Source organism: Mesocricetus auratus, unplaced genomic scaffold (genome assembly GCF_017639785.1).
Source record: "Mesocricetus auratus isolate SY011 unplaced genomic scaffold, BCM_Maur_2.0 Super-Scaffold_4256, whole genome shotgun sequence".
In the NCBI taxonomy this organism is placed as follows: domain Eukaryota; kingdom Metazoa; phylum Chordata; class Mammalia; order Rodentia; family Cricetidae; genus Mesocricetus; species Mesocricetus auratus.
This window is the reverse complement of record NW_024429182.1, coordinates 96412691-96434638: the sequence shown is the minus strand read 5'-3', so window position 1 is coordinate 96434638 and position 21948 is coordinate 96412691. Positions and strand designations below refer to the sequence as shown.

The 21948-nt window shown below is 43.9% G+C and overlaps 2 protein-coding genes across 8 annotated transcripts in view; one reads left to right on the top strand and one right to left on the bottom strand.

Moving 5' to 3' along the window:
- Nucleotides 1-192: 192 nt before the first annotated feature.
- Nucleotides 193-21220, bottom strand: Lrrc51 (leucine-rich repeat-containing protein 51). 7 transcript variants are annotated; one of them, XM_040741861.1, is made up of 6 exons: nt 20996-21220; nt 9663-9725; nt 8790-8927; nt 2755-2960; nt 716-864; nt 193-439 (listed from the first exon to the last, which is right to left on the bottom strand). In XM_040741861.1, the coding sequence occupies exons 3-6, from the start codon at nt 8869-8871 to the stop codon at nt 298-300; spliced, it is 579 nt and encodes a 192-aa protein (XP_040597795.1). In that variant the 5' UTR covers nt 8872-8927; nt 9663-9725; nt 20996-21220; the 3' UTR covers nt 193-297. The 7 variants fall into 7 exon arrangements, with proteins under 7 accessions (XP_040597795.1, XP_040597781.1, XP_040597791.1 ...); XM_040741847.1 differs by lacking the exon at nt 20996-21220 and adding an exon at nt 20633-20733; XM_040741857.1 differs by lacking the exon at nt 20996-21220 and adding an exon at nt 20619-20681.
- Numa1 (nuclear mitotic apparatus protein 1) overlaps nt 20892-21948 on the top strand; it is an 80236-nt gene continuing 79179 nt past the window's right edge. Inside the window, exon 1 of the mRNA XM_040757540.1 lies at nt 20892-21040. The gene's annotated coding sequence lies outside the window, so the exon portion shown is untranslated. The remainder of the gene's footprint in view (nt 21041-21948) is intronic.

Genomic DNA, 21948 nt, shown 5'->3' with positions numbered 1-21948 from the left:
AGGTTTTTGGAAATTGCTAAGCTAATCTACTCCATTCCATGACATCTCAAGGTTTAAAGAGTACAGAGGGGTCCAGTGAGGATAGAAGAGTTTCTTACATGATCGCACCAGGCTCCTGGGTCCTAGGCCAGTAGGCAGGCCTTTGCCTCCACTATGAAGTTTTACTGGTAGTTGCTGGGCATGGAGACATTCTTACAAGGTACAAGGGCCTTTATTCTGCTGAACAGCTCAAATCATTTATTGTCAAACCAAGCTGATCATCCTCAGGGCATTGGGTGTGCTGGGGTCCTGCCAATCTCAGAGTACATCCTGCTTGACCCGGCCCTTCTTGGGCTTGATGTTCATTCGTTTCCAGACTTCAGCTGTGGTGCGGTCTGCCTTGGTGATTCCACTGAAGTCGAACGTGGTGATACGGGGCAGGTTGCACAGCACATACTGCCTGTGAGGAAGACTTGGGCTGGGGCGAGCCCCCATATAGAACTCCCTCCCCTCTCTACCAGTTGCTGCTATCGCTCCTCTGACAGCAAGGAATGGAGGAGAGCTTGGCTGTGATTTGGGAAGACTAGGATCATTCTGAGATCAAGGGGAGTGCTTAGAGGTTGCCACTTCCTCCTGTGGTCTACATGCGACAGAAGAATGGTTTTGTATTTCTTGTCTCCCCTCCCCTTGTTGTTTCTCAGGAAGGCTCATCTGGACCCCAGCTCCAGATACTTACCTGTACCCCTTTTCTTCCTCTATGGGGTTCCCATGGAGGGTCAGGCTCCGGAGACGAGGGAGGACAGATAGCTTATTCACCTCCCCTAGGTGATGGATGCTGTTGCCATGAAGGTAGAGGACACTTAGGTTGAAGAATGTTGTTAGGACCTGTTAGGGCAGAAATCAAAAGTCAGGCTGGACAAAGACTGGATCTCTGCTCAGACAGACTATTTGGCAGAGAAAGAAGAGTCTGGAGAACAACTTGGTCCCCCTTAGCACCCTACACAGCCATTCTAGATGACCCTACTTTGCTTTTATTACATTAAAAAAATTATGTGAATGGATACTCATGTATATGTATATATACATATATATACACCACATGCATGCCTAGTGCTTGTGGAAACCATTGGATTCCCTGGAACTGGATTTACAGTTAGTTGTAAGCTACCATGTGGGAGCCAGGAATTGAACCTAGGTCCTTGGAAGGGCAGCAAGAGCTCTTCACTGCTGAGCCATCTTTCTAGTCCTTATTTTATGAGTGTGAGTATTTGCCTGTGTATACATCTGTGCCCCACATAAGAGCCTGATGAAAGTCAGAAGAGGGCATCAGGTCCCCAGGATGGAATTATATGGGTGGTTGTGAACCATCATGTATGTGCTAGGAACTGAACATGGGTCCTCTTGCAAGAACAATAAATGCTCTTAACAGAGTTAGGAACAAAACCTAACATAGAACTGGCATCCAGCTGGTTATGCATTTGATTTGCCAGGTGACAGCTCTCCTCCTTGAGACTTAACTTGATCCTGAAGACGACCTTTCTAACTGAACTGTGATGACCCATGATTCCGCCTGCAGGGGAGTATCAGCTCACCATAGCAGCTTTGAAGATCCTAGTTGAGTTCCTATCATTATATATTGGAGGGGAATGTTCTCCAAGTCATACTCCAAATCTTTGCCCTTCCAATAGGGATCTTGTTTGCTTCCTTTTCTGTCTTTTTTTTTTTTAAGATGTATTTATTTATTCTGTATACAGTGCTGTCTGCATGTGTTCCTGCACGCTGGAAGAGGGTGTCAGATCTCATTATAGGTGGTTATGAGCCAACGGGTGATTGCTGGGAGTTGAACTCAGGACCTCTGGAAGAGCACCCAGTGCTTTTAACCTCTAAGCCACCTCACCAGCCCCTTTTTCTGACTTTTTTCCTTCTCCTTTCTCATGTAGTCCAAGATGGCCTCAAGCTCACTATGTAGCTGAGGATGACCTTGAACTCCTCTTCCTACCTTCACCTTCCAAGTGCTACAATTACAAGCAAGTACCAGCATGCTTGGCCACATTATGTTTTTAAAACTTAGATTTCAGCCGGGCAGTGGCGGTGCACACCTTTAATCCCAGCACTCGGGAGGCAGAGGCAAATGGATCTCTGCGAGTTTGAGGTCAGGCTGGTCTACAAGAGCTAGTTCCAGGACAGCCTCCAAAGCCACAGAGAAACCCTGTCTCAAAATTTAAAAAACCACCTTAGATTTTACAGAAAGCAACTGATATACTTTTCTACTACCTCTTCCCAAGTAGAGCTTAGCACAAAACACAATTAAGTTCCTAATGGTGACTGCTATAGTTTTGCCCCAGTCACTGTTAGGCAAATTGGTTCTCACACATTTTCATTTAATCCTTACAAAAATCATTACGATTATGGCATCTTATCCCCATTTATAGTAGGATTGAAGTTTTAAGAAACTATGTAGGTAGTGAGACTGCAGGAGGCAGAAGCAAACCAGGTGGGTATTTGTAAGTAAAGGCCAGCCTGGTCTACATAATGAATTCCAGGGATACATAGGGATACATAGTGAGAGTATCTCAAAAAAAAAAAAAAAAAACAAAGAAGATATTTAGTCACATAATAAGGGGGGAACTAAAGATCTGTGCCTACATCTGCAGCTATGTGCTTTGAACTGCACTGTATTGCCTCTGCTTCCCTGATAAGGGAGGAAAAAGGCTGTGGCTGGACACAGTGGCTTCAAGCTGCCCCTAGACTAGATGCCCAGGGATAGGAACTCACAGGGTCAATGGAAGTCAGGTCATTGAAGGAGAGGTCAATCCAGGCCAGGTTCTCTGGGTGCTGCAGAAGCTGTGAAACCACCTGGCTGAAGTCTTTCAGATCATTGAGGACATTGTTGTTGAGCCACAGGGACTGGGTCAGTGACTTTCCTGACTTTGAGTGCTTCACTGGTCGTAGACCTGTCCTTGGCTCCTCGCTTACCAGATCTATGATGACAAAATAAGACTTGAGTTCATTCATTCACTTAATTAGATTTTTAAGTTTTATTTGTATGAGTGTTTTGCCTGTATATATATACACTGTGCATACCTGGTGTCTGCATAGTCAGAAGAGTGTGCTAGATCCCCTAGAATTGGAGTTAGAGGTGGTTGTGAGCCACTATGTGGGTATTAGGAATTGAACTTGGTATCTCTAAAGGAGCAACAAGTGCTCTTAACCTCTAAGCCATCACTCTAGCCCAAGGCTTGGGTTTATCATCTTTGCTTTTCTACCTTTAGGGGGTGAGAAGGAAGAGCTGGAACATACAAGTGCTACTTTGAGGCCTTGGCAGGGCCCCAGCACCAGAGTCTAGTGAGACTCTCCCTGCCGCAAGCTCCAAAGATCAGAGTAAGTTTAGAGTAAGGGCTAAAGAATTTTAGGTCCGATGGCCTTCTCGTGTCTTTTGTATTATTGAATTCTGTGTATATCACCCCTGTTAGTGGAGCAGACTTTTTCCCACTTTACAAATAAGGAAAGTAAGAACCAGAGTTGTTGGGGTAAACCAAGATGATATCACAAAATGCAGAATCCTCTTCTAGTATCACTTACAGAATTTACTTCATTGGAGCACATCTAGTGTCCGTCACTCCTTCACTAATTACAAGCTTTATCGGATAGTAGATACATAGTAGTAAGCAATGAGAGAGAATGTGCCAGACTTTGGATGAGCAGTAGGGCAGAGATGAAGCATATGTGTCTCAGAGGAGTTTCTGTGGGCATGGTGGAAACAAACTGGCAATGAGTGTTTTGCGGTAATCATAGTGATTGCAGCAAGGAAATGGTGTTAGTGCTGTGAGAGCACAGGGAAGGCGAAATCTGAGCTGAACATGGTAGATTAGGAGACAGTAACCAGGCAAAGAAGGGGAGAAGAGATGAGAACAACATGAGCAAAGGTACAAGAAGAGGACGGAGACACATGTCCACCGGTACCAGGCACAAGTAGAAAAAAGCAGATGGAAGCCAGTCCTTAGTCCTAAATGCCAGGCTAAGCTCTTGGGCTTTGTCCTGTAGGTAATGAGAAGTCACAGGAGTGTTTAAAACAGATAATTCAGCTAAATGCTGGTGGTGCACACCTCTGATCCCAGCATTTGGGAGGCAGACCTCTGTGAGTTAAGGCCAGCCTGATTTACAAAATAACATTTCATGATAGCCAGGGTTGTTATCCAGAGAAACCCTGTTTCATACAAAACAAAAATAAACCCACCAGAGGACTGGAGAAATGGCTCAGATGCTAAGAGTACTGGCTACTCTTCAGAGGACCTGGGTTCAATTCCTAGCACCCACATGGCAGCTCACAACTGTGTAACTCCAGTTCAGGGTACCCAACACCCTTACACAGACATAAATGCAGTCAAAACACCAATGCACATTAAAAACAAACAAAAAAAACACCAGAGATAATTCAGCTTTTCACTTGTGACTCTGAATCTTCTATGTAGCATATGGATATAGAAGGCAGATAGAATTCAAAGATCAGTTTTCTACTTTAGCATGAGAGACGATAGACATAGCAATTATGACTGGACATAGCTATTATCATGATTTGGCTATATAAAGATGGTGTCCAGCTTTTTGTTCAGGCTCTGTTAGCTGATGAAGAATTTCAGGAGAAATTGGACTAGAAAGGTGATGAGTTTAGGCTTAGAGTTGATGTGTTAGAGGTTCCTATTGTATGAAAAGGCAAGAGACGCCATCTAGGCAGGTAGGCATTAGAATGAAGGTCTAAAGCCAAGGAAATAACCTTATAAACATTTAGTACAGAGTATATAGGTTAGGGAAACAGGCAGTTCCTTAGAGAGGAAGAAAAAGATTTAAAAAGTTAGTAAATAATCCGAAGAACAGGGAGATGCAGGAGAGAATGGTTTTATTTAATTTTAAATAAAAATTTATGTGTATGGGTACTTTGCATGCATATATGTGTGCCATGCCTAGTAAGACCAGAAGAGGTCATCAGATCCTCGAGAATTAAAATTCCAGATGGTTGTGAACCATGTGGTGCTAGGAATCAAACTTGGATTCTTTGGAAGAACAATTAGTGTCCTTACCTGCTAAGCCATCCCTCAAGCCCCTGAGGGAATAGTTTAAAGGTGGTTGGAGAATCTGAAGTATATGGATGAGTAAGTTCCAGGAAAAACAAGGATTCAACACTAATTCTGGCAGCTCAGAAGTAGCTGGTAACCATGTAAAGGCTTGAGGACATAAGCCAAATTGGAGTGAAAATGAATAAAAAGCGCAAGCAGGTAGCCTGAACATCCACATTGGAAAGTGAGGGTGCAGAGGAGACACATACACTCCTCCCCTGCTTTTTCAAATAAGAATCATAATGAGGAGCCGGGCGTTGGTGGCGCACGTCTTTAATCCCAGCACTTGGGAGGCAGAGGCGGGCGGATCCCTGTGAGTTCGAGGCCAGCCTGGTCTACAGAGCTAGTTCCAGGACAGCCTCCAAAGCCACAGAAACCTTGTCTCGAAAAACCAAAAAAAAAAAAAAAATCATAATGAGGGTGGGTGGGCTGACTCTGCCCAAGCTGGCATCAGTGGGAGACCCAGAGTCAGACTGCAGTTTAGTTAAAGTGGTTCCATTCCCTACTGCCTCCAAGCTTCTAGCAAGTCTTAAGTGGCCTATAGGGAGAAAGCACTTAGCACACTCTCCACACCCAGTTGACCACTTCCTCTCAGCTGCAGGTTAGACAGCATCCACCAGGTGGCTCTCTGCATTAGTCTTGGAATGAACAGGACCCAAGGCTGAGCCCTTGGGCAGAGGGGAGTATAAGGATAATGGAGCAGAATGCTCCTGATCATGAGTAGACTTCAAATCCTGTCTCCCTCTCACACTTTCCAAAAACTTTCAAAGGATTTGACTTAGATGAATAATAATGTCAGAAGAACTACACATGAACTAGCATCTGTTCTGATAATGCAGAAGCTTAGGGGTGTGTTACATAGAAGACTGGTCCCACAGTGTGAGGGAGCCCTTGGATGGAGCTGCCTTAATGGGAGGCAGGCTGAGCTCCTGTTACCTAGGGTAAAAGGAAGCATCTAAAATTGCTGTACGAGCCTGTCCCTTCACATTAGCAAGCTACTGGTTGTGCACAGGATAAGCTTATGTTTGGTAACACTCCTGAGACTTCTGTCTGACCAGGGAGTTCAAATTAGATGTCTGTATTTAGACTAATTTATCTAAGTCACTGGTATCTCAGATTCTGTGGTACACCTTGATTAATTCAGCAAATACTGTCCCAAGAATCCCCCAACTCTAAGCTCTAGGGAAGAGAAAGAGCTCTGGGTTTAATATGCCTTTCCCTATACCACCCCTTAAAAGACTTAGCAAGGAGTACAATTGCTTGGTGTATATGTCTCTACATATATGTAAATACTGCTTAATAAATAATAGGAGTTCAGCTGGGTAGTGGTGGCAGCGTATGTCTTTAATCCAAGCACTTGGGAGGCAGAAGCAGGTGAGTCTGTGAGTTTGAGGAGAGGACAACCAGGGCTACACAGAGAAATTCTTTCTTGAAAACCACACCCAGTTGGGTGGTAGTGGCGGTGGTGCACGCCTTTAATCCCAGCACTCGGGAGGCAGAGGCAGGCTGATCTCTGTGAGTTTGAAACTAGCCTGGTCTACAAGAGCTAGTTCCAGGACAGCCTCCAAAGTCACAGAGAAACCCTGTCTTGAAAAACAAAAAACAAAACAAAAAAAAAGAAAAGAAAACCAGGACCAATAATAATTAAAAGGAGTTCAGTAAGTTCTACAAATTCTATTTTGTGCTGTACTTGGTTAGAACTGACTAGTGTATCCTCATTCTGAGGAGTCTACAAAGAGCAGAGTCAGATCTTCCCACTGAAAGTTGGAAATTCCTATGCAATAGGAATTAGGAGCCATTACACCCCCCAATCATTTTTGCTTTCATGCACAAAGCTATTATTGCAACTAAAACACTTTTGAAATATGTGTTACATCAGTCAGAAGTAAGGTGAGCACAGTAAGGGTCATGGTAGATGAGTGCGTGTTGAAGAGGGACAGACATGAGATACCAGTGTGTTGGACCCTAACTGAAGTAGTGTCCTGAACCAAAACCCAGACTAGTAACACTCCTGAGCTAATGGTGGCTAGCTGGTTGAAAACCCAAGCCAGGGGGGCTGGAGAGATGGCTCAGAGGTTAAGAGCACTGACTGCTCTTCCAGAGGTCTTGAGTTCAATTCCCAGCAACCACATGGTGGCTCACAACCATCTACAATTCAATCTGGTGTATATGTAATAAATAAAATAAATCTTAAAAAAAAAAAGAAACGTGGGGTGTTAGAGACAGTGTGAGCCCTAGGGTAATACTTCACTAACATCTTATAAAAAAAAAAAAAAAAGAAAACCCAAGCCAGATAATGTATCTGAGCTAGTGAGTTTGTACACATGCTCTGGGAGGTCAGTAACCAAAGGCAGAAGTGGCAGAACTGACTTCTAGAGCATATAGTACTGTCAAAGCTTTGTCATGTAGTGTGAAGGGTTAGTTGCCTATTTAGGAGGGTACTGAATAGTAAAATGAGATTGAGTGTGGGCAGAGCTGGAACTGCAGGGAATGTTAGTGATGACGGAAGAAATTTGGCATGTATGGAATGAATGGATATTTGTCAAACATTTTAACTGGGAATATGCCAGTTTGTTGCTAAAAAAGACCTCTCATATTTTTACCAATGAGCAGAACAGGCCTATGTTCCTAGACAAAAGAGACAGGGTTCTGCCACCATGGTGGAACCTGGCAGTGGCCTCTTTTTTTCTTACTAGTTTCCTCTTGTCAAGATATAAACAGAATACTATGGCTTCTGCCTGATTAGGTGATTTCTTAGTATTCTTTATGAATTTCCTGCTATTGCCTGACTTCTCTTGAAGATGGGTCAACTACCACAAGAGATCCCTGGTTCCTTTTAGATTTGCTACTTTTAAAAACTAGGGGATGGGGGTGGTGAGTGGTTGCTCTTGCAAAAGACCCGGGTTTGATTTGCAGTACCCACATGATGGTTCACAACCATCCCTAACTCCAGTTCTAGGGAATTTGAAGCCCTCTTCTGACTTCCTTGGGCACCAGGCTTGCATGTAGTACATATGCATACATTTAGGAAAAACATTCATATACATAAAAACAATTCTCAAGGGACTGGAAGAGATAGTGCAGCAGTTAAGAGAACTGGCAGCTTCTCCAGAGGGCCCAGTGGAATTCCCAGTACCTACATGGAGGCTCACAGCCATCTGTAACTCTAGGTTTAGGAGGTCTGGTGCCTGGTTCTGGCCACTGTCTGCACCAGGCATACAAGGAATACAGATATACATGCAGGCAAAACACCCATACAAATAAAATTTTAATTTTGTTTTGCTTTTTTTTTTTGGTTTTTCGAGACAGGGTTTCTCTGTGGCTTTGGAGGCTGTCCTGGAACTCACTTTGTAGACCAGGCTGGCCTCGAACTCACAGAGATCTGCCTGCCTCTGCCTCCCGAGTGCTGGAATTAAAGGCGTGCACCACCAACGCCCGGCCTCAAATAAAATTTTAAAATGTATTTTTTACTCTCAAGGCTGAGGCTAGAGCTTAGATACAGAGCATTTGCCCTACATGTCAGAGTCCTTGCATTCACTCCTTAGCCCTGTAAAACAACAAAAAATCCTTACTTCACCCTCTCCCTTCAAAGACAAGAAGTTGGGGGAGGGATGTGTTTAGGCATTTTAAGTAGAAGACTAAGGTACTTCTAGCTTGGTACCATGTTGTGTTGATTGCTGTGCTCTGTGGGCTGACCTTGGATCACGTGGATGCTTTTGAAGGAATAGTCAAGAGGAGGCTCCTGCACCGAAGTGTTCACGTAGTCCCGTTTGCTCATAGTTCAGGCCATCATTCATCAGATGGAAGCATGGGCCCTGGGAGTCTGGGTTCAGCCTGGAAGGACAGAGAAAAGCGACTATTCCATATGGAGTGTCTACCCTTAGGACTCCCCACAGCGCTCCACACTGCTTTCTACTCTCTACAGCTCTAGGCCTGCCTAGCTCATTTCCATTTTAAGATAACTGGTCCTTTCATGTGTAGCATATTTCTCCCTTCTCAGAGCAACTTCATGACATTTAGAATTCATCTGATAGTGATAGCACCCATTCCTTATGGGGGCTTTTGTTTTGTTTTATTGACATAGGGTCTAATGTAGCCCAGGCTAGCCTCAAACTAATGATCCACCTGCCTCAGCCTCTTGAGTGCTGGGATTTGGGGTATGCACCATCACATGACTATAGCACCCATTTCTATTTTCCAGATGAAGAAACTGAGACCCAAAGGGTAAAGGACTTGCCCAGAGTTAAGCCGAGTCAGTTGTGGACAGCAGTCATGGTCTCCGGAATCCTACTGAGAGCCCTCTTACTACTGCACAGTAGTTACCATAGAGACTGCCTTGCTGCATAGTCTCTGTTGACATCAGCTGCACTATTCTGTTACTTAACAAATCCCTGAAGGCCTGCACTGAATCTGGTTGGTGTCTGAGTCCTTTACTTTGTAACACAACTAGAGATTTGCTTCCTTCCTTCCTTCTCTGTTCAGCCCTTTCCATCTGAGAACCCTACTTCCAGTCACATCTTGGATGTACCACCACACATAAACAGAAAAGCAGAATCTACCCTCACTCACCTGTCACTGAAGCCTGAAATTCCACCATTAGGGATTCATTCCACTGGGTTCAGGGATTGTTCCCTGTTAAAATGGAAACACCGCCAGAAAGAGGTGAACATAAAGTTATCAGTCATTTGTAATGAGTGGCTTGCCTTATCCAATCCTTTCCAATGTGTTAGGTAAAGTAACCTGGAGACTAGAACTATGGAATACTACTCACCTGGGATGAAGAGAGCTGAAAAACACTTTACCAAGGGCTGTTTTTTGTTATGTGTGTGTGAATCGTAGAAACAAAAAGCAAACAGACAAAAGACAAGTCTCTAGATTATACTCCTTCTTTTCACTCCACCCACTGTTATCACTTCCTCTGCCTTATTTCCTTGCTTTCCCAAAGTGTGAGGTTTATAGCAATGGCACGCTTATAAAGCAGGATGCGTTGTAGAGCAGTGCTGTCCAACAGAGAGAATGCAAGTCACAGATGCAAGCCTAATTTTTTTTTTTTTTTTTGGTTTTTCGAGACAGGGTTTCTCTGTATTGTTTTGGAGGCTGTCCTGGAACTCGCTCAGTAGACCAGGCTGGCCTCGAACTCACAGAGATCCGCCTGCCTCAAGCCTAATTTTTGAGATACATAATGTCAATATTTTAGGAGCTATGCAGGCTAATGAGAAGGCTCAGCAGATAAAGGTACTTGCTGCACAAGCTTGGCACCTTGAATTTGATCCCTGGAACACATAATAGGAGAGAATCAACACCATCAAATTGTCTTCTGACTTCTATATACTTGGCCACACACATAAGTAAATAAATAGATAATTTTAGGAGCTATTATTTCAGTAAAATGAAATGGGTGAAGTTAATTCTAATATTTAACTCAGCATATCCAAAACATTTAACGTAATTAATATTAGGAATTACTGAGCTATTTTAGAGCCCATCCCAAAATGAACTAGCTACCTGTTGGGTCAGGTGCTCAACTGTTACACATGACTAATGGTCACCAAATTGGACAATACTGATAGAGAAAATTAAAAATGGAAGGCAAAAGCCAGGTGTGGTGGCACATACTTTAGTCACAGCACTTGGCAGGTAGAAGCAGGCTGATCCCTAAGTTAGAGGCCAGCCTGGTCTACAGAGAAAGTTCCAGGCCAGCCAGGACTACACAGAGAAACCATGTTTCTGAAAACAAAAAACTATCTAGGTGAAAAAGAAATATATCAGGGATCACTTAGTTATTACATTCCTGGCAGCCAAAGGACAAAGGGAAGCCTTGGGATGCATAGTACTCATCATAGGAATCAAAGAAATTGGTCTCTGTGCAGAGACAATGAAGCATTAGTAAGTACTATTCAAATAAATTGTGCTAGAAGCCAAGGCCAAGAAGCATATCTGTAGTCCCAGCACTTGGGACCCTAAGGCAGAAGATTGTGAGTTTGAGGCCAGCTTGAGCAACATTGTCTCAAAAACAAAACACCACAAACAAAACAACAAGGAGAAAAGGCACAGCAGAGAATGCAAAGACAAAGCTGGGAATGCTAGGTGGCTGGTGAACACTGGAGGCTGAGGTAGGAGGATCATACTCAAGGTCTGCCTGGGTTATATATAATGAGATCCTATCCCAACAACAATAAAACCCGCAAACGACCTGATTTCAGTTTAGGCTTAATAAATACAGCTTTTTTTTTTTTTTGGTAATTTTGGTAATTTAATATATGTAAGAACAGACTATCAGGTTTGGAGGAATAAAAACTTGGGTGTACATTTGGGAGGCAGAGGCAGGGGGATCTACATGAGTTAGAGTTGGAGGCCAATCTGGTTTACAAAGAGAATTCCAGGACAGCCAGAGCTATATAGAGAAACCCTATCTCAAAAAACGGAGAAGGAAAAAAAATTGGCTTTTTGAGGGGCACAATACCTAGCTCCCAAATAAATCACATGTTCTTAGTTATGCATGCCTGGTTTTAGCTTGGGCTACATAGTGGGATCCTTTCTCAAAACCCAAAGTGGTGACTGTGGTGGCTTACATTTGTAATCCTAGTACTTTCGAGATAGAAGCAGAAAGATCAAGAGTTCAAAGTCATTCTAAGCTACAGAGCAAGTTTGAAGCTATTACTGGACTACACAAAACTATCTCAAAATAAAAACAGAAGAAAAAAGAAAGGAGATCAGGAGCTAACAATGACAGAGATGAAGACCCTCTTGAGCAGCAGCAAAGTCAAACTTGTAGGAACACATGGACAACATATAGAGGTCCTCACTGCCCTGATTTTCAGGTGTTTCTCAGCCATGCTAGATTAATTTAGGCAGTCTCTTTTTACTTAGGGAAATCTATAGGCATTCAACAACTCATTATTCTTTTCTTTTTCCTATAGTCTTAGGGATAGAATCCATTACACATACTGGGTAAGTTCTGTTACCGAGTCATGTCTGCAACTCTCAACAGTCTTCTTTTGTAGAACTAAAGGAGCCTAGCTTAGGCAGAAGCCCAATGTACTTGAGTACCTACATTTCTTTTTGTTTTTGTTTTTTTTTTGGCCAGGCACTTTTTAAATTATTTATTTATTTATTTATTTATTTATTTTTAATTTTTCGAGACAGGGTTTCTCTGTGGCTTTGGAGGCTGTCCTGGAACTCACTTTGTAGACCAGGCTGGCCTCGAACACACAGAGGTCCGCCTGCCTCTGCCTCCCGAGTGCTGGAATTAAAGGCGTGCGCCACCAACGCCCGGCCACTTTTTAAATTATTAATTACAAAATTTATGTGAGGCCAGCCTGATCTACAGAGCTAGTTCCAGGACAGCTAGGGTCATTACACAGAGAAACCCTGTCTCAAAAAAACAACAACAAAAAATTATGTGTATGGCTGTTATGTCTCTATGTATGTTTGTGCTCCAGTTATGTGTTTACGGAGGCCAGAGGTCAAATCCTCTGGGACTGGAGTGTTATACTGTTGTCAGCCTCATGAAGGTGCTGGGAATTAAACCTAGGAACTTTGTAAGAGCAGCCAGTACTTTTGACTGCTGAGACAACTTTCGAGTCTCTTCTTTTTTTTCCTTTTTGATTTTCAAGACAGGGTTTCTCTGTGTGCACCCTGGCTGTCCTGGGACTCACTCTGTAGACCAGGCTGGCCTCTGCCTACTGAGTGCTAGAATCAAAAGTGTGTACTACCACTGCCTGGCATGAAAATGTATTTTAAAATATCCAAGAAAAAGGCCGGGCGTTGGTGGCGCACGCCTTTAATCCCAGCAACTCGGGAGGCAGAGGCAGGCGGACCTCTGTGTGTTCGAGGTGTTCGAGGCCAGCCTGGTCTACAAAGTGAGTTCCAGGACAGCCTCCAAAGCTACAGAGAAACCCTGTCTCGAAAAACCAAAAAAAAAAAAAAATCCAAGAAAAAGTTTTCTGTTCTTTGGTGGCTAGAACTTTAGAGCAGAAATGATTTTGTGTAGCAATAGCTTCCAATGAATTTTTTTTTTTTTTGGTTTTTCGAGACAGGGTTTCTCTGTATTGTTTTGGAACCTGTCCTGGAACTCACTTGGTAGACCAGGCTGGTCTCAAACTCACAGAGATCCAACTGCCTCTGCCTCCCGAGTGTCCAATGAATGTTTTGAAGAAGTTACGAAAGTGGAGCTCTAAAATGATGACTCTGCTTGTTGGTAGCTAGTACTGTGTTTTATCCACCATCATACAAAGAACTTGGCTTATAAGAGGCACTTGTGGGATGAGAAACTGCCACTATACTGATTTCTGTTTGGGCAGAGTTGACACTGAGCTATTCTAACAATTGGCTCCCAGGTTCAGCTGTTTCATTCCACACCTCATTTCTAGTAAAATCTCAATCCAATTCTGCCTTCTGCCCTGTGCCTGACAAAAAGGAATGAAGCCAAGGGACAAATAATAGAGTCCTGTCAGAAGCACAGAGACCTGCTGGCTTTCTACTGATGTGCCAGAGCAATCTAGCCAGTCCCAAGTTAACAGGTGCCTATCTAGTGACTACTCTCGTTTCACCCTCAGCCCTAGTGTGCCTGTACTACCATCTCCACCACCTTTAACCCCAGCACTTCAGAGGCAGAGGCAGGCAGATCTCTGTGAGTTTGAGTTCCAGAACAACCAGGACTGTTACATAGAGAAATCCTGTCTCTAAACTCCCTCCCCCCAAAAAGCCAATAGCAGCTGGTGCCTGTACTCTCAACACTGGGAAATAGAGATGGGGATCCTGGGGACTTACTGGCAAGCACACAGCCAGCCTTTGAGCGGGGTTAAGAGAGAGACAAGAGGGGGCTGGAGAGATGGCTCAGGAGAGATGGCTCAGAGGTTAAGAGCACTGACTGCTCTTCCAGAGGTCCTGAGTTCAATTCCCAGCAACCACATGGTGGCTGACAACCATCTACAATTCAATCTGGTGTATATGTAATAAATAAATAAATCTTTAAAAAAAGAGACAAGAGCTCCTGTCTCAAAAAGTAAAGTGGAGAATGATAGAGGACACCTGACATTGACCGTAGCCTCATGAGTATATACACCTGTGTGAGCAAGCTGCCAGGCCTGGTGGCGCCCGCCTTTAATTCTAGTACTCGGGAGGCAGAAACAGGTGGATCTCTGTGAGTTTGAGGGCAGCCTGGTCTACAGAGCAAGTTCCAGGACAGCCTCCAAAGCTACAGAGAAACCCTGTCTCAAAAATCAGGGCAGAAACAGGTATGGATCTCTGTGAGTTTGCCAACCTGATCTACAAAACGAATTTTAGGACACCCAGAACTGTTACACAGAGAAACCCTGTCTTGAAAAAAAATACATGTACATATTTAAAATTATATACACATATATGTATATGATTTTGTACACACACACACACAGACACACACAGAGGTTCTCATATAGCCAGGCTGGCCTGGAACCCACTATGTAGCCAAGGATGACTTGAATTCCTGATCCCCTCTACCTCTACATTCCAAGTACTAAGATTACAGGCATGTGTCACATACCTGTCTTTGTAAAAATCTTTCTTTTCCAGAGAAAACATCTTTTAAATTTATTTTATCAATTTAGGTATTAAAGCTGGCAAGAATCAATGATTCCTATTCATTGTCCATATCTATCCTCTTTGCACTATAATTTTATAGTTCTACCCTATTCTGATGCTGAGCTCAGTTTTTGAACCAGCCAGTGAGATGCTGATAAAATGAAGAAAACACAAGATTTAAGGTTTTTTGGGGGGCACTGGACATGAATTCAAGAGTCTTATATGCTAGGGAAGTGCTGTAGCACTGAGCTACACTTCCAGCCTGACAAACAGAAACATAGGTAGGTGCTAGAGGTGAAAATAAGCCAATGATTTCAGCTGAGGCAAGTTTAGACTTATCTACAGTCAGATTGGGAGGGTCACCTAACCTACCCATGACTGCAGGCAGATGTATGAACTCGAGACAAGATAAGAACCATTCAGGTAACTCAGAGAGTCATCAGAGTAAGAATGATTGTTGTTTTAAGCCCCTGTGGTTTTGGATGGTTTGATACAGAGCAATAGCTAACTGATCCATTCCCCAGATGCACTTTGGACAGAAGTTTATCATCACCTGTTTTCTTGTGAAACGAAGACAACCTGACCTGAAGAGCAATTATATGGCCTACAGCAGATGTTCAGTTAATGGATGTATTATTGCTCTCTGCATGTGTTACTGGGGCCTTGTGCATGTCAGAGTAAATTCTCTATGAACAGAGTTATACCTCCAGCCCTCCATACTAAGTTCTTTCTTTTTTTTTTTTTTTTTTTTTTTTGGTTTTACGAGACAGGGTTTTTTTGTTTGTTTGTTTGTTTGTTTTTGTTTTTGTTTTTTTTTTGTTTTTTTGAGACAGGGTTTCTCTGTGGCTTTGGAGGCTGTCCTGGAACTCCCTTGGTAGTCCAGGCTGGTCTCGAACTCACAGAGATCTGCCTGCCTCTGCCTCCCGAGTGCTGGGATTAAAGGTGTGCGCCACCAACGCCCGGCTGAGACAGGGTTTTTCTGTATTGTTTTGGAGGCTGTCGGTCCAGCCCAGCCTGGAACTCACAGAGATCCGCCTGCTTCTGCCTCCCATACTAAGTTCTTTATTATTTAGTTTCTGCTTTCTCCCTATAAACTTGAGGACAGGGACAAGAAGTTGGACTTCTGTTTCGATAAATACACTAAACTTCACAAAGACTGGATACTGGTTTGATGAATAAATGAAGTAACTATAGAAGGAATACAGGATGACTTAAATGTGTCACAAAGAAGCCTGCCTTCCAGCCCAGATGCTACCTTCCTTACTCCTGCTGCTCTTTGAAGTCAGGTACTTTCCAGGATGCTCTTTTGAGAGATGATACTCTACATGGCATTCATCTCACCAAGCTGACTCACCTGACCTGACCAATGAGAGCATTAGGGGAACACTTGCTTTGAATTGGAGTTTTCTTTTCAAAACTTAAATTAAAAAAACAAAGCAAAACAAAACTGTAGATGTTGCCAGGCAGTGGTGGCCCGAGCCTTTAATCCCAGCACTTGGGAGGCAGAGGTAGACAGATACATGTGAGTTTGAGGCCAGCATGGTCTACAAAGCAAGTTCCAGGACAGCCAGGGCTATACACAGAGAAACCCTGTCTCCAAAAACAAAAAAACAAATACAAAAACAAACAGCCCCCCCAAAAGTCAAACAACATGGAGATACATGAGCAGACTCAGGAACAAAGTCTTAATTTACATGAATAGTTTGGGACCTCCGGTAATACATGTAAAAGACATTAAATGTTTATAAATAAACTCTGTGCATTCCTTTGTAAGTCAGTATTTTTTTTTCTTTCCACATTCCTGTATGTTCTCTTGCTATCCCCCTTTTTTATTATTCGGATTTTTTTTTTTTTTTTGGTTTTTCGAGACAGGGTTTCTTTGTGGCTTTAGAGGCTGTCCTGGGTAACTCTTGTAGACCAGGCTGGCCTCGAACTCACAGAGATCCGACTGCCTCTGCCTCCCAAGTGCTGGGATTAAAGGCGTGCGCCACCAACGCCCGGCTATTATTCGGATTTTTGAGGTAGGGTTTTTCTATGTAGTCCTGGCTGTCCTGGAACTTGCTTTGTAGACCAGGCTGGCCTAGAACTCAGAGATCTACTTGCCTCTGTCTCTTGAGTACTGGAACTAAAATTGTGCACCACTGTTGCCTGATATGCTTCTCTCTCTCTCTCTCTCTCTCTCTCTCTCTCTCTCTCTCTCTCTCTCTCTCTCTCTGCACACACACACACACACACACACTTCAAGATAGGGTTTCTCTGTGTAGCCCTGGCTGTCCTGGTACTTGCTCTGTAGACCAAGCTGGCCTTGAACTAACAGAGATATCCCCTCCTCTGCTTCCTGAGTGCTAGGCTTAATGACATGCACCACCATGCTGCCCAGCTATATATGGTATTTTTAACTTTATTTAACCTATTCCAGGTTGACAGAAATTTCCAGTTTGGAGAATTACTAAGAATATTGTAGGAGGCTTGGAGCAAAAATCAGACAGGAAAGCTGATAGGAGATTGACAGCCTAGTTTACAGAGGATTTCTGTCTTTGGGCTGCAGGTGGGAGGAAAAAAATGAAAGGATGCCATAAAAAATTGGCTACACTGACAATATATTCTGGAAGACTACATTCCCAGGTGCTGAAGGAAAGCTCAAGGATGACTTGACTCCTGCCTGCCAACTCCCATTTTATCTTCACCATATTCTGCGGTGTGATCAAATCCAACAACTCCAACTCACAATAGGGTCCCTGCACTCCCTTGGGCCTCTCAGATGGAAAGTTTCCCTTTCTAGAGTCATCTGCTTTGAATGTAGTTTTTTTTTTCATGTTCCCCTTGTTATTCTTGCTTCAGGAGCCAACTCCAGTTTGAACTTTTCTGAGAAAAATTTCCTTATCCTCTATCTGGATGTGGGATCTCCCTACTTGACTCTCACCATACCCTGTACTTACTGCCATGGTAGCACTCACAACACTAATTACCTGCTCACTGTCTGTCTGACCAGAAACTCCAGCAGGGCAAGAAACACGTTTTTCTCATAGTTGGATGTCATCGTATACTCACTCCCTGACTAATACATCTAAATAAATGATAGAGAAGGACAGGAGGCACTATAATTGAGGGGTCTGACCTGGTCATTTCTGAAGGATAAGTACAGGCAAAAAATACAGACTCACAGGAGGAAAAGACTATTCCATGGGCTTGGGATATAGCTGAGAGACAGAAAGTACTTAGCATGTATGAGTCTCTGGGTTCACTTTTACCTCCCACTTCCCACCCAAAAAAATAAAAATAAAAAATAAAGACAAGCATTAGAGCTGTGGGCAAAGGCCAAGTCCATGGTGGCATGTTCTGGTGTGTGCTCAGAAATTTGGAAGATCTTAAAGTGACATAAACCAGAATGGAAAAAAGGAGCATGTATGGTTAGAGTACAGGCTGGAGAGGCGGGCAGAAGCTACCCTGAGATGACCTTTAGCCTAAAAACAGCAAGGAGCCACAAAGAGAGTGAACAATACCATAGTTTCATTTAAAAATTATTTTTGTTGGTAGTATGAAAAGTATCTAGAAGGGAATGCAAGAAGGATAGGATGGTAGCAAGGACTGAATAAAAATTTACACATAGGAGGCAGAGGCAGTAAGATCACAAATTTGAGGACAGCCTGGGTGACCAAGAAGATCAAGCCTTTAAAAGAAAACAACAACAACCCCCCAAAAAACCAAAAAGAAACAACAACAACAAACCCTGAAGACCACTTGCTGCTCTTGGAGAGGGCCTGAGTTTAGTTCTTAGTATCCACGTTGGTGGCTCACAACCACCCATAGCTCCAGATCCAGGGGACCAGATGCTCTCTTCTGGCTTCTGAGGGCTCTTGCATACATGTGACATACGTACATTTTATTAAATATTTTAACGGGGTGGTTGTGATGCTTGCCTATAATCTTAGCACTCGAGAGGCAGAGGCAGGCGTTATCTCTGTGAGTTTGAGGCCAGCTTGGTCTACAAAGTTCCAGAATAGCCAAGGCTATCCAGAGAAACCCCTCCTTGAAAAACAAAACAAAACAAAAAAACTACACCCCCATACCCCCAGATAAAAAGACATTTAGCTAGGTTAGGTGTGGTGGTGCACACTTTTAATCCCAGCATTTAGGGAGGGAGAGGCAGGTGGAGCTCTGTGAGTTTGTCTCAAAAAGTGTGTGGGGGGTTTAAGAGGATTTAGAGGTGAGGGATGAGGGAAAGTAGATTTGATCAAAACACATTATATGCATCTATAAAATTCTCAATAAGAAAGAGACATTTAGGTATTAAGTGGACTATATTAGGAATGGAAGTTATTAAGAATAACACTTGGGGGCTCGTCTTGTATACATTGTGCATTGTGGGATTATTGGATGAATCCCAGATTCGGAAAAGTAGGGGGAGTGCATAGAGAAACAATGAATTTGACATGCTTCAAATATATCCTGAAAGAGATATTAGGGAAACGATTGGTCATACAGATCTGAACTAAAAAGATGAGGGCTTGGCTGGAGATGTGCAGGTGTCAAATAAAGGAGTGGGTGTTGATGGGCACTAGAGGAGGCTATGTGAAGGGGGACACGAGACAGCCCAGAGACATTTAAAATGGTAAGGACCAACCGAGGCCAGCGAATCATGGCAGCTTCAGCCCTCAGATGTTCTGTCAGCTGTTTCCTGCTTAATTTACACTCATTTGATTCCCATTGCCTTCAGTCTCTAGTTTCCTTTCTTCATTAGTAATTTCAAGGATGGACCGAAGTAAATAACTCAAGATGGACGTACAGGTTCCTTTTCCCCTGGACAGTTTAAAGTAATCCTTGGGTCGGGCGTTGGTGGCGCACTCCTTTAATCCCAGCACTCGGGAGGCAGAGGCAGGCGGATCTCTGTGAGTTCGAGGCTGGGCTGGACCGACAGCCTCCAAAACAATACAGGGAAACCCTGTCTCGTAAAAACCAAAAAATAAAAAATAAATAAACAAACAAATAAATAAATAAATAAAGTAATCCTTGGGATAAGTACAAGCTGCTATAGAAGCAGCCAGGTCAAGCTAAAGAGAGATAGTTTGATCTTAAAGAACTGGAATCTACTTCTAGCTTTGTCATTGGTGTGGTGTGTGGTCTTGGGCAAGTCCCTTATCTCTGGGTATCCCTGTGAAACAGGGATAAATATCCTCGACTCACAGAGCTGTTTTATTAGAAAAAGAATCTGTGAAAGAACGTTGGAAGTTACTAGATGTACTAAGTCTGTCATGAGGAATGTAGAAGAAATGAAGATCTAAATTGTAGCTTCCAGAAGCCCACCAGGCAGGGATATAGGAGGAAAAGGCTAATTTACAGACAACACTCATACGCTCGTGGATGGGAGGAACCTAATTCCCTGAAAAAGGTCCTCTTGCTTGGAAAAGTAACGGAAAGGGGGTTTTAAGTCCCGTGACACTGATCTATCATGTTAAGCAAGTCCTGGTTCCCTAGAGGAAAACCAATACCATGCCCGAGGGCGTTTCTACTTTCCCTGTGTCTGGGACTTGAGGCACCTGTACTTGGGTGCCATGCTTGCGTGGAGGTGCCAACATATGTATGGGTATGATATCCATAGCCCCCCATTTTATCTCGTGTTGTGTTCACTGTGAATGTGAATAGGGATTAGTGTTTGGGGAGACTCTCAGGTCCCCGATTGGAAAAAAAATTTTTTTTTTTTTTTGGTTTTTCCAGACAGGGTTTCTCTGTGGCTTTGGAGGCTGTCCTGGAACTCGCTCGGTAGACCAGGCTGGCCTCGAACTCACAGTGATCCGCCTGCCTCTGCCTCCCGAGTGCTGGGATTAAAGGCGTGCGCCACCAACGCCCGGCCCTGGAAAAATTCTTTTTTTTTTTTTTTTTTTTTTTTTTTTTGTGGAGTTCTTCCCTTTCAGAGAGCTTTCGTGTCCTAGAAAGATTTTCCTGTTTTCCCGCCCAACTCACCCGCAGTCTCTTACCCTCAGGCCTCAGCGTCCCAGTACCTGAGTGCAACTCAGTGCAACTCCATGGCAACTACTTTCGTCACCACGCCCCAGAGAGTGCAGTGAACGTGCTCGTGGTGCCTTTCGGGACTTGTAGTTAATCAGGGCGGGACGCCGAAGCCGCGGGGTTTTCTGGGACTTGTAGTTCTTGTTACTTTTAAGGAAGGCCGGAATCAGGAAGTAGTATTACCCATTCTTTTACAGTCGTCCTGGTACTTCCTTTTCCCGGGTCCTCCAGGGTGCCTGGCTAACTACAGCCGACCCGGTCCAATGAGAGGGCGGCGAGAGGGGGCGGGACCATAGTTTAAAGTAATTGTGTCTTCACCGAGCGGGATATACCTCGAGGCGAAGTGCGGTCCGGCGAGCGCGTGGGCGCGCGTCCAGGTAACCGGCGCGGGTCCTTGGCTGGCGTGCGGCCTGGGTGCGCTCAGGGGCTGGCCAGTCGTAGAGGGGTTGCTGACCACTCCGGTGCGAGAGGAGGGCCTCCTTTGTAACCGAGGGTGAAAGGAGTCCCTACAGGGGGCCAGGTTTGTGGGTGCCGGTAATGTTTTTTGGGGGTGCGTCTGTTTGGGGCCTTGCCAGTGGGATATGTATGGTGGAGGACCGCGGTAACGGGGGTTGTGCGATACGCCAATTGTTCGTGAGGGTCCTGTGACGCCAGGTGCTCGCTTATTAATGGTAGCAGCATTGGCATCTCTTAGCCTCCACTATGCTTTTGACGTTGTGTTACACAGTGCAGAATGATCTCATTTAAAGTTTTCCTAACAACCTTGTTAGGTGGGGACCCTGAGGTTTATAATGTTTTACCTTGGCAAGGGTTGCATGGCTGGTGCGAGTTTTGCTATGCTTGTGATTTTTGAGGGTTGAGCATAAAAAATGGGAAGGGACTGTGTTGGGATGCCCTTTGTATGTAAACAATGAGTTTACCTGCCTTACCAACTTCTTGGTTTAGTGTGAGTGGCAAATTAGATAAGGTTTTGTTGTTTTTTCGAGACAGGGTTTCTCTGTAGTTTTGGAGCCTGTACTGTAGCTCACCCTGTAGACCAGACTGGCCTCGAACTCTTGGATCTAGATCCTCCTGCCTCTGCCACCGCCCGGCCAGATACATTGTTTTTACAAGCACCTTCGAGAATACAAACTTAAGATCTTTTGGTTGTAGTTTTGTTTTTCGAGATTGTTTGTTTAGCCCTGACTGTCCTGGACTGCGCCCTGAGACCAAGGTGTTCTCAAACTCTCAGAGATACACTTCTTCTTACTGAGTGCTGGGATTAAAGGTGTGTGCCACTACTGCC

Coding starts and splice junctions, on each gene's coding strand:
- Lrrc51 (XM_040741861.1), bottom strand. CDS start 8,871: ATGAGCAAACGGGACTACGTGAACACTTCGGTGCAGGAGCCTCCTCTT. Junction 865..2,754: donor ACCTGACTTCCATTGACCCT/GTGAGTTCCTAT, acceptor CTGCCCTAACAG/GTCCTAACAACATTCTTCAA. Junction 440..715: donor GAGGAAGAAAAGGGGTACAG/GTAAGTATCTGG, acceptor TCTTCCTCACAG/GCAGTATGTGCTGTGCAACC.